The sequence below is a fragment of the Alosa sapidissima genome, chromosome 17, assembly GCF_018492685.1.
Source record: "Alosa sapidissima isolate fAloSap1 chromosome 17, fAloSap1.pri, whole genome shotgun sequence".
In the NCBI taxonomy this organism is placed as follows: Eukaryota; Metazoa; Chordata; class Actinopteri; order Clupeiformes; family Clupeidae; genus Alosa; species Alosa sapidissima.
Window position 1 is genome coordinate 9,117,704 of NC_055973.1, and position 12,040 is coordinate 9,129,743.

General features: G+C 41.5%; 1 protein-coding gene across 1 annotated transcript in view; it reads right to left on the minus strand.

The window, feature by feature from the left end:
• Positions 1 to 1,954: 1,954 nt before the first annotated feature.
• Positions 1,955 to 12,040, minus strand: part of tgfbr1b (transforming growth factor, beta receptor 1 b) — a 52,079-nt gene continuing 41,993 nt past the window's right edge. The window contains exons 7-9 of the mRNA XM_042067737.1: positions 9,125 to 9,249; positions 8,280 to 8,410; positions 1,955 to 5,063 (exon numbers count right to left, since the gene is read on the minus strand). Of these exons, the coding sequence (XP_041923671.1) occupies positions 4,938 to 5,063; positions 8,280 to 8,410; positions 9,125 to 9,249 (382 nt within the window). The 3' untranslated portion in view covers positions 1,955 to 4,937. The remainder of the gene's footprint in view (positions 5,064 to 8,279; positions 8,411 to 9,124; positions 9,250 to 12,040) is intronic.

Genomic DNA, 12,040 nt, shown 5'->3' on the forward strand with positions numbered 1-12,040 from the left:
TTTTTAGCTTTTAATAAATTACTTAAAAAGCAAAGTGATGCAAACATTAGAAATCAAGCCCACATGCTATGCATCAGTCTGGTGGAATAATAAAATGAAACATGTGTGTGTGTGTAATTATATATATATATATATATATATATATATATATATATATATATATATATATATATATATTCAAACTTAGGTACCAAGACAAACATGATAAAGCTTTCTTCTACCTTTGACACGTTGTCACAACGGCAGCCAATGAGCAACAGAAAAGCACCCTGGATGATGACACCCTTTTGCGACCCAGTCGGAAAATGCCCTGTGCTGTTGGTTAGTTTGCTGGCAGTTTTCACGGTATCCAAAATCAAAAACACAAACGTTTTTGTTTTTTGTTTGATTATTTACTTGTTTTGGTATTTCTGAAGCCCCTGTGCATCCCTGGTCCTCTCTCATCACAGTGTTAGTTGATTAGCATAGATTCTGCATACGTTTACAATGCGGTTGTCAATGAGGCAAATGTTAGGGCCGAGGATGAAGAGCATGTTGCCCGTATGTATTTGCATAAAGAGCAGGACCCCCTTTTGGTTCTGGCATGACCTTTACTTGAGTTAAGCTAATTGTGCTGTATGTCTAGGGCTCAGTCATTCCAGGAAGGTCAAGCCATTTGCATGATCCACATTAATAGCCTAACTAGTGTTTCATTTAGTCCAGCATGGCTCTGGCGTCCCTGGTTCATGCACAATACAAAGAGACAAAGTTTACAAATCAGTCAGCCCAACACTGAGAGTCCTGTGCACTGTTGCAATGGAGAAATATATATATATATATATTTATAAATATATATATATTTACATTTATGACTACATAATGCATTCCATGTCAAAAATTGCATATCTGGTATAGTGAAACTGCAGACATTTCGCCGTCTGGGTAACAAAGGGGCACATTTCATTCCTCTACTCCTGAACTGAGTGTTGACAAACAAAAACAAACAAAAGAAAGAAAAAACACCCATACATACATACAAACACAGACACACACACCTGCCCACTGTGCTCTCCATATTTATCTCCCTCCTTGGCTGAAGTTGAGATAAGGTTGGAGGCACTGCAAGTCTGACAACAACGAAAACACTAGCGATGCAGAGAGATGGGCGTGTTGCCATGGTGAGGGAGACACAATCCCCCACCCCTCTCCCAGCATCATTTGCATGAAACCAGATTTGCACAGGTATGAGTTGTATTTGTAGGTTAAGTCATAGCTGGTGAGGTCGCCGCCCTGGTGGCTGGCAAAGGTACCTGCATGTCGCTGACAGCGAGAGAAAAGAGAAGAAGTACCTGGATGTGTGTGATGCTTACATCTTGAGTCACCATTTTAAGTTTTTGCAAAAACAAAAACAGAACAAAAACAGAAGAAATTAAAAGAGGCTGCTGGTGGTTTTGTTAAGACAAATACTATTGAACAGAGATGAGGCCTGGCCTGGCCTGAAGACCAGGGCGTTTTCCACCTACGGACGCTGCACTCCTCTAAAGAGAAACCTCCTCAATGAGCTGAACTCTCTAATCTTCTTCATTCATTACAACATTTCATTTACATGAAACGATAATTCCATCATTTCAAATAGCAGCTATGTACAATGGTCTTTTAAGCAATAATTAGGATAGCTTCCACTTTTTAGTTTTCTTGTTCAAGATTTCTGTCCAACTGTACAAGACCAAATGTTTCCAGACTTACACATAAAAACAAAACATTTACATATTATTTACATGGTTTCATTCCTATCCACACATCTCTAAGATATCTTCATTCAGGGTTCAGCATGTTACAAGAGCCACTGGTATTGCATAGAGGCCCAGACTGAATCAACAGGGTTAGGTCTCCCTGGTACAAAAAACAACAAAACAAAAGAACAAAAAAATGTGATGTTAGGTAATACTGGCCAAGCACACAGACCACTAAAAAGTAATGCTCAAAAGACATTTAATTAATGCTTTACCAATTGACTGTACTGAGAAAGTTGACAAATTAAGAGTGGAGCGGTCAAACCTAAAGTCCACACCACCCATTACCCTGGCAGAACAGCAAAAAAAAAAAAAAAAAAAAAAAAAACTCAAAAAGGCCATTCTACAGTCATGCGTTTGGAGATTATGTACATCCGATATTGTGCAGTTTGCAGTCCAGGACAGACAAAGTCAGTCCCTCGCAGCTCCAGTAGAGTAAAACAAAAATGCCGTAGCAGCACAATGGCCGACAAAATGCTTTTGACAGAACTCCAAAGCGGAGATCCGAACTTCACGTGCAAGCACATTAACAGATATGGGCAAGCAGGAAGGGCACTTATTGCTGAATGGAACAGACACGTCTTTTGGATTGGTGGGTTTATTAAGGGCTGAAGCGCGTAAGGCGAACAACATGGATTCCGTGACAAAAGACAATGCTGTCACGTTACTGACATTCAGAAATCTTACTGGTCATAACGAATAGAGTAACAATACTCTCATGCTAAAGTGCGCCTGAAGATCCTAAAAAAAAAAAAAAGACAAAAACATGGGCTCATATTCCTGTTGGGGAGAAACACCATACCTTTTTAATTGACCTTAAATTTCACTACCCTACAACCAAACTTTGTACAAAATCCTATGGAAAAACAGACGATTATGCCGTTTTGTTTTCAGTGTGTAAACACAAATTCAACCACAATTAAAATTTAGCAAAAACATGAATCAATGTCCCAAATCAAACTCCTAGCGGATATGTGTGGTAACATGGTCTGTCTTTCAAAAATATAAACGATTAACTGGTGCTACATATCCTATTCATACAGATTTGAATCTGCTTTTTATATTTTTACAAAGCAAGAACAAACCTGTCTCTATTGGTCCCTTGAGGCTTGCTCAACTGAAATATGTAGTGTATGTTACATCTTTTTCTTCATCATAAAATGTACATTCTAGTAGAAAAAAGTTGCCACAAAACGTTGGAAAACCTATGGCTTAGTAAATATTCATTTGCTATATATTTCAATGGATGCACTTCACCCTCTTTAACAATACTTGATAAGTTTGTTGTTGTACACTTATGAGACAAAAAAAGACAAATTGTCTTTCTCAAGAGCGCCAACTAACATCAACGATACCGACATTACTCCTTTTTTGTTTCCATTGTGACTTCACAATAACTCTCACAGGCGTCAGCCAACCAATGGTCTTATTTTCCTGACCGCTTGTTACGTCACTGAGGAAGGCAGCCCATTTGCGAGGTGGTTTTCCAGCCACTTGTTCTATTCAAACAGAGGCATAGAGAGGGCAGAGAGAGCCCGCGTTTCTGATGAGAGTGGTGTCCACAAACCTGACACGTCACTTCACTTTGGAAAAAAAAAAAAAAAAAAAATTGAAACAAAAGAGCCTATCCCAGGGTGAGATTCTGAAGGGGTGACAAGAGCTTAGTGTTGCTTTAAGTCCTATGTTTGGTCCATTCGGTTCAAAATGGCAGCAGTTGTAACATGGCACCCGTCCCACCCCCTCGCCATAAACACACACACCCACATTCACTTACCAGGTGTGTCTCGAGAGTTTTGAGGAGGTGGACTTAGGCGGAGCAGAAGGCATAGGCGCTGCTCTTCCTCATGACAGCCAATGAAGAGGATGACGCAGGCAGGAAATGGCACTGGGGGAGTTGACTGTCTGGAGATGATCCCCCCCCCCCCCCCCCCCACCACCCTCTCGCCCAACAGCAAAGCAGGGACACTGCCAACAGTCCCTGTAAGGATCTCTGCTCATCCTAGTTTTTCACCAGTGAAGACTGAAAATCTTTGCGTGGGGGTAAGGGGTCTCCTTGGCAGCGTGGGTGTAGAGATTGGTGGTTCTAGCGCATTGGCACTTTCCGGTAACATCTGGTTTGGAAGGCATGGTTGTGTTGTAGTAGAAGTACGTGTTGTTGTTGGTAGTTGTTGTAGCAGAGCAGTTAATATATATATATAAAATAGATATGGATTTATCTATATTGCATATGTCACAGCATGTTTGCCAAGAGTGAAAATGAGGTCATGTCTAGTGTGTTTGAAAAAAAAAAAAAAAAAAATAGTTATGACAAATAAGTTACACTAAGTTACACTGACCTGAAGACCGCAGCGGTGAGTACAAGAACAGAAATACAAGGGGAAAAAAAAGGTGCAAAATGTTCCACAGAGCAATCATTTCTTTTTTGTCATGAAATTTAAAAAAAACAGAAAACATGACAAATGTAATTGTTTCAGTCAGTCTTTAAAGAACAGCATTGAAAGCAGGCTGGTCCCTGAAAATCCAAAGAGGGTCCACCCTTGCCTGACTCCTGCACCCCTCCCACCGTAACCTATGACCTTGGTCAGGTTTGGAGTGTCCGTCCCGTTTGGCCGAGGGCGTTGCTAACTGGGGAACTGAACCAGAGGTGAGCCAATAGCCAATCATGAGCGCACATCTCAATTCAACCACAGCACAGCAGCAAATCTGACCAATCACAACTGAGGACGCAGACAAGGGTTGCCAACACACCATCCGGTGAGTCGCTGATAATGGCTGAAGGGCACTCAGGTCCAGTCCACCGCTCTTTTTTTTATTTATTTTTTTAAATCACCCCTCCCGGTACCCCTGTCCCAACAATGATCACTGCCTTTCCATCCCGATAGAGAAGACTGACCATTCATTACTCCACAGAGGTTATGAAACAAGACAGAAACTCAGTCGCCAGGTTTAGTGGTCCTCCTCACTAGCAGGGAGAACCGGAGTGGCACAGTTTCTTCTCATGATCACCACGATGATGATAATAAACCATAAGGACAATTGCAATGACATTTAGGGTTTATGGCGGAGTCTGTGGGTCTGAACGGGGTTGGGGGGGGGGGGGGGGGGGTGGTGGTTGGTTGGTTGGGTGGGGTTGGTTGGATTTTGGGTGCAGATGGGGTGGGGATTCTACATCTTGATGCCCTCCTGATGACTGAGCTGAGAGAGGGTCTTCTTGATGCGTAGAGCCGTTAGCCGGGCTGCTCCGTTAGCATACCAGCACTCCCTCATGATCTTGGCCATCACCCGTAGAGCCTGCAGAGGAAGAAGGGAAAGAGAGAGGGAGGAGAGGGAGAATAGAAAGAGAGGTGGACAGAGGAAAATATTAAATGAAGTGAGGAGAAGAAGGGGGAGTGTCCAGGGAAATGTAAGGAGAAAGATGGAAAGAGAGAAAGAAAAAAAAGATGTTAAAATGTGGAGTGCTTGTGTCAACACAGTGAATACACAGTGAGGTGTGTAAAGAACACAACACAAAAGAAAATGCAAAAACAAAGCAAATTGCCACTGGCCATGTTCTTACTACACTACACCAGCAATTTACTGCAGAAAGTATGGAAATCTTCCTCTGACAGTCTTCAAACCCAACAAACAGCTACTGTGGGAACCATTTAGAAAGCCTGCTGTATCAAGCTGCAATCATGAAATATTTCACAACTGCGGGCTCAAAACAAAAAGGCAGTTTCACTGACAGTTGAAGACTGGCAGCCAAGCGGTGAAGGTGAAATAAGAAAGAGCTCCACACCCAAAACAACCACACAAACACACAGGCACACATTAAAGCACAAACGCCACAGACATTACTGTTCATGCACGCACACACACAGACAAAATATTTTTTTCCTTTCTGATTTAACAGAAAAGGAAAATAACAGCTCCTCCCCAGCCATTGGGGGAAAAAAAAGGGGGGGGGGGGGGGGTTACATCCTTTCCTATTCCAATAAAGACAATTAAAATCATTAGGAGCTGCCTAAACTCCCCGACTTCCATCTCCTCTCCTAAGAGGTCCTACAGACACCAGTTTTATGTGAGAAGAATGGCACAGTCATGATTATTTGCAGATTCATCTTGCACGCCAGAGGAATGTACTCATGCTCATTAGCCTGCGTCTACAGGGAGATAAGAGGCCACAGGAAGTGCCAGTGCTCTGGTGAAGCCCACATGACAAAGTAGCAAAATATTTCTACCCAACTAGACCTGTCTAGTCTGAGGTGAGGACCAGACATGAAAGAATGTGTGTGTGTGTGTGTGTGTGTTTATGAGTATGTGTGTGCATGCACATATGTGTGTTTGAGGTGGGGGTTGGCTAGGTGGCTGCCACAGCTTTAGGTGGAGCGAAAACAATGAATTATTATTTCTCCCTTCATTAACAAAAAAAGTTTTTTGTTGTTTATTGTAGTGATTACTTAATAAGAAACGTTTTGAAAAGTGATTATGCAGTCTAATGAAGCCACAAGGCTGATGAGCTTACTCTTGCTTTCTCTTTTGGTAGAAGGTGAAAATAAATAGACTAAATAACAAAAACACACAAGAAGCAAATGTATTTGTTCATTTCACTTGTGACCTTTGCAATGAGCTTCAAAGAGCTAAAAACTGCAGCTTCCCAGAGGCATTTCCCATAACCTGTACATGACAACACGATAAAAAGTTGTCTATAAAATTCTGTGACTTTTTAAACAGACACACTTTTTAAATCCACAAGTAGGTCTTGAATAAAGACTGTCTGTCCTCTATGATCTGTGCGTGACCAGTTAATTTAGCCTCTATGCATAACTCCCCACAAGTGGGGATATACTAGATTAATTAGACTGCTTTTCTAGCACCCACAAAATCTGTCTTAAGTATGACAAATTACAGTAATTTGCCATTCTGTGAAAGTCTGCAATTAATCTGTACATTCTTTTAGTAAACGAATAAAAAACATATTTTTTATTGCCATTTTTTTACAAACATTTTGTTGGCTGAGTTAATGGAAAATGGATAATTGTTTCCTTTTCTTTCCACAAATGACAAAGTACCCTGCATTTCGATTTGGGATACTTTTTCAATCGCTGTTTGTGTCCCGTGCTGGTAGATGCACACACACGCACACACACACACACACACACACACACACACACAAGTTGAGGAACTCCAGAGCTAGTCTTCTCTGGCTAAGATTAGATTATGGGGTTTTAGTATAACTGTGGGTCAGGACTAATCTAATTGCGTCCTCTCTGGGGCCATAAAGACGACACCATGAGAGGGGAGGTGAAAATGTTTGGTCTCCAGCACGATGTGCAGTGTCCAGCAAGACTGATGGGGAGCGCTGAGGAAGGACTGAGGTTTGTCCAGGGGGGCCTGTCCTTTTCCCAAAATAAAAGTCCAGACTTTTATCAGACTTTTTCCAAAGTCTCTTTAAGACCTCTTCTTTTCTTGTTGTAAAACAAGGGCATTTTTGTTGGGATTTTGTTTGCTTTTGCTGTTTTTTTTTTTGTTTGGATATTTTAATTTGCCACTTCGTTGTTGATCCAGTAGCCATCCAAGTGGATGCTGCGATGTCACTGGCATTTTGCCTTAAATACATCTTGCCATTTTTTCTCTTAAATGACAAAGTGTCCTTCTTGTTTGTTGCATCCATTGAGTAAGGCACATAACACCTGGGAGGAAGCTGAATGGCAGTAAGATATGCTCCTAATAACAATGCAAGGCTGATTGTCTTTGGAGAGATGGGAGTTGCCTGCACAGGTTGGGAAATGGATGCACCAAATAGCTCCCATTAAATATTTTCTCATTATCTGCTCGCCCACGCAGCACCCAACTCTAGGCTCAAACTGAGCCAAATCTGGGCCTCATCAGAGCCAAATCTGGGCCTCATCAGAGCCTTGTCGGACACAGGGTTGACTATTCCCTGGAGAAGAGTTGGTAACCTGAGGAAGAGTAGGAGGGTGAAACCATGCGCTCGTAATAACGTCATGGAGTCCTGTGGGATTGCTGTTTGTGGTTTTTATTCTGTCATTGGAGTAGACCACGAAAGAGAGAATTCCAATAATGTGTTCCTGTTCGGTCTCAAAACACACGCCCGCTGCTCCCTCTGGACGCGGCAGCGGTGGCAGCTGGGGCGACCATGGTAATGTGATTACACCAGGAGAGGAGGGAGGCGACTGCTCCACTCTTGCTATTGCCCCTGGCGACAGTTAGGCAGCGTCTTAGAAAACACACACTGCATTGTCAGAGGAGGAGCCAGAGGACTGCGTGCTCTCCATAATGAAACACTGGTTTGACAAACATAGATGAGGCAAGTTGGGGCATGGTGCACAACAATAAGCAGAAACAAGACGTTTTGAAGGCATGTTTGTATGCATGTGACTGTGTGTGTGTGTGTGTGTGTGTGTGTGTGTGTGTGTGTGTGTGTGTGTGTGTGTGTGTGTGTGTGTGTGTTTGGGGGGCGTGTGGGGCTATGAGGACATCAAGTTAAGATAAGACGGGACTCACCTCACAGCTCTGCCACCTGTTAGGAATGTTGGGTCGAAGTTTCTGCTCACACACCACCTTACGCATCTCCTCCACTGAGGGGTCTGACTGCACCAAGTCATGGTAGGGCAGCTGGTAGTCTTCATGGATACCTGGGAACAGGTGAGGAAGAGCCTAAATTCTCTGCTCACAGTGTAACTGCCTGTGTGCCGCTATTGTTGCATTCTAAAATGTATTATCTAATCAAAAATGTATTATCTTTATCTAAAATTCATCTAATCGATTTTTAATTGAATCATCAATACATCTAATCGACTTTTAATTAGAATCGCAATTTCAACAAATGCAATAAGCAAATTGAGAAAGTTGCAATTTAGCTCACAGCTTGCCACTATGATTATTTACCAGTATTTTGGGTTTATCAGAAGTGATGTACAAAAAACAAACAAAGGCACTATGAAAAACCTATTGTAACCTATTGAGGTAGTGCTGGTCTCACCCAAAAAGTGTAAGCAAATGACTGTTTCAGAGTCAAGGAATATATTATATAGTGAATATTGAACTAAAGCTAGACTCTCAAAAATGATACCGCAAAACAAATTGCAATAGCAATCTCAGTCAGATAAAATTTCCCAACGCTAGTTGTGTTCAACGCTAGTTCATTGTCTGCATATTATATACAGTATAGTCTTGAGGAGCACTAATGAAAAGAGACAAATGCTTGCACTTGGTGAATTAAGCCAATTCTGGTGGCTTCATTCATTTTTTGAATTGCAGACAGTTAATAAACCATAACAATTCACCACACAGAAAATCAATCAAACAAAATAAGGGGAGGTAAATATAGCTAATGCCTTCGACCGTACCACCAATCGAACACCTGCTGGCGATTTCCCAGAACACAAGGCCCATGGCGTAGATATCTGCCCTCTTGAACGACTCAAAATGCTTCATATTTATTGAATCATCCAGGACCTCCGGGGCCATATACCTGTTGAGGGAAAGAATATTATCAGCCAAATATAATTAGCCCAATAAAACGAGGCAATGATTTTTTTTTTTCTGGCTGAAACATTAGAGCAAATAATTGCTGTAAACTTCTGAGGAAGGCGAAATGCTCCCCTTGGTACAAAGCGGTCCCGTGACTCGCTTCAGATTTTGCCCGTGAATAATGTGAATCTTTATGCAAATATGTCTGCCTACGAGGAAGTTTCGCTGTGGAAAAGATAGATCAGAAAGACGGCCCCGAGTTTGTTTTTCAGCACCAAACTCTGTCAAAAGTAATTAGACATATGAATACATTAAAAGAAAGTCAAAACAAATTCATCCAGCAAAAAAGAAAAAACCTGGCTGTTTTCCTTTCGGTGGAATTGAATCTGAGAGAGCAGGTATATACAATGTTAACAGATTGTTTTTCTTCTCTTCTCTGTTTTTTTTCACATCTTGCCCAATTTACAGGAAACAGCGAAAACAGCTCCCTTGTCTTAAATAAAGTTGGTCTAAAGGGAGCCTAAAAACAGAACCAGAGTGCACACACTGGTACAGCAATTCATTCGTCCCGTAAACAACCTAGACAAGGTTTTAAAAGCTCCTGGATGACAACAATAGCTAACTAAGGTTGAGCATATGGAAACAATAGGCTACACATCTTAGTGTTGAGCCTACTGTTAATGACTGTAAATTATGGTAGCAAAAGTGTAATAGTGTAAAAGCGCACTAAAAGATTTAAAGCAATTCAGTGTTCTTACAAAACAAGTGTTATTAGAATTTATAGAAGCGTTACAAGATTGAATAACATTTCTCATAATACTAGGCCCCTGTCATGGATGAGGTGGGGTGGACACTATTCTTTGCTTAGAATAAAAGTCTCACTCTCAACAGTTCCAACCTTGATATTGTCAATGCAGACAACATTTCGGAAAAACTGCATTAAAAAGTGGTAGACTTGCGAGATAGAAATATTCTGACCGGGTGAGTGTCTTTAAAATTCCTCATAGAAAAACAAAGTGTGTGTGTGTGTGTGTGTGTGTGTGTGTGTGTGTGTGTGTGTGTGTGTGTGTGTGTGTGTGTGTGTGTGTGAGAGCCTAAGTGAACTTGGGAGGGGGGGGGCTCAGTAATGTGGAACAGAGCTCCGCGCCTGCACTGAGGAAACAGTGCATTTGTATGAGGGGGGAATTTCAGCAGTGATGACTCATACTCTTGCCATCTCTCAGTCACACACAAGCACTATTACAAAAGCGCTCATCTACTTGCTAGATAGAAGGATAGATACTTTATTGATCCCCAAGGGGAAATTCAAGCCCAATTCGCTAGCCCAAACATACACATACCCAGACACAATCTCTTTCAGACACTCTCAGACACACAGACGAACACACCTACACACACATACCAACCAGCCAATGACCACATCAACACAGGCATGCATACTCACACACAGACTCTCTCGCTCTCAAACACATGCGCACACACACACTTACACGTATGTGCGCACACTAACACACACACATTGATTCTCATGATGCCTTCATTCTCCCTGTTGGCTGCCCTGTTGGTATCACCTTAAGATGGCACCTACGCTACAAACAACAGCTGCCTCAGCTCCTGACAGCTGTTACCAGACAAAATGGCGGCTTAGACAGCCATATGGTAAAACACAGAAAAACCATTAGAGACAAATGGTAAAGTCGTTAAGTCATGAGCATGAACACATGAGTTAAGGGGGGATTAGGTTATAGGTAGGGCTTGTTAGTAGATTTATATTTTTGTTGGGTTGCTGTTTGATAGCACATGCCCAGAACAAGCCTAAAGCACCAAATAAGAAACATAGTCGAAACATTATGGCAACAAAGTACTAATGCGAGTAGTCATGTCAAAATTCTGTTCGCCTGCACCTGTCAAAGATCACCCTGAAATTGCTAAAGTCTGTGCTTACATAGTTCTACTAGTAAGTGGGCATTACACAGCAGCAGAAGTGGCAGATTTTCATTGTTTGATTTCGGCAGTAAAACAGTTAACACTGCTATCTTTGTGCTAGCGACGTGGTAGCAATTAGTTGATGCAAATTTTAATGCGACATGCATCAGTGTCTGATGAATGCATCATAATAGGAGGTTGGTCGAGGTCACACATCTTATTTAGTTTTACAAATGAATGATCCCCATTGAGGGAAGACCTGGATTTCTTACACTATGAAGAATATTTTATTATTCATCAGAGTTGTTGCAGAGTTGGCACTCACAATCTTGTACATTTTCCAAAATCAGTCTAAAGTTTGTTAAATTGACAGGTAAATACAGCAGGCTGCTATATCTGTGGAACCAATAGCACGCTAAGATACTGATGGAGGGATATCATTAACCTATCAGATTTAGCTATATTAAGCACTGATGTATCAGCTGATGGACACAGCAAGGACACATAAAGACAGTAGCAGCAGGAGCAGCAAAACCTGACCTGTAAGAGTGAGTTCATCTTATTGGAAAATGCTAGCTATTCAACTTGTTTGTTTTGTAGCCTACAGCATTTTGTTCTAAAGGAACTAGAAACAATAACTACAAAATACAACTATCACTATGACTACCGGTATATGAGCGTCCACACTGACCAACGATAAGGAAAGTCTCGTGTTGATGAATGTGATGTCTAAAATTTGAGGTATTCTGATTGTCATCTTTTCATCGTTCTCAAAATCGCTCTGAATGTGATCCTAACAATATCATTCCTCTTGTCATTATCATTATAATTTATGTGTCGATGTTGTCATTCAGATTTTATGGTGT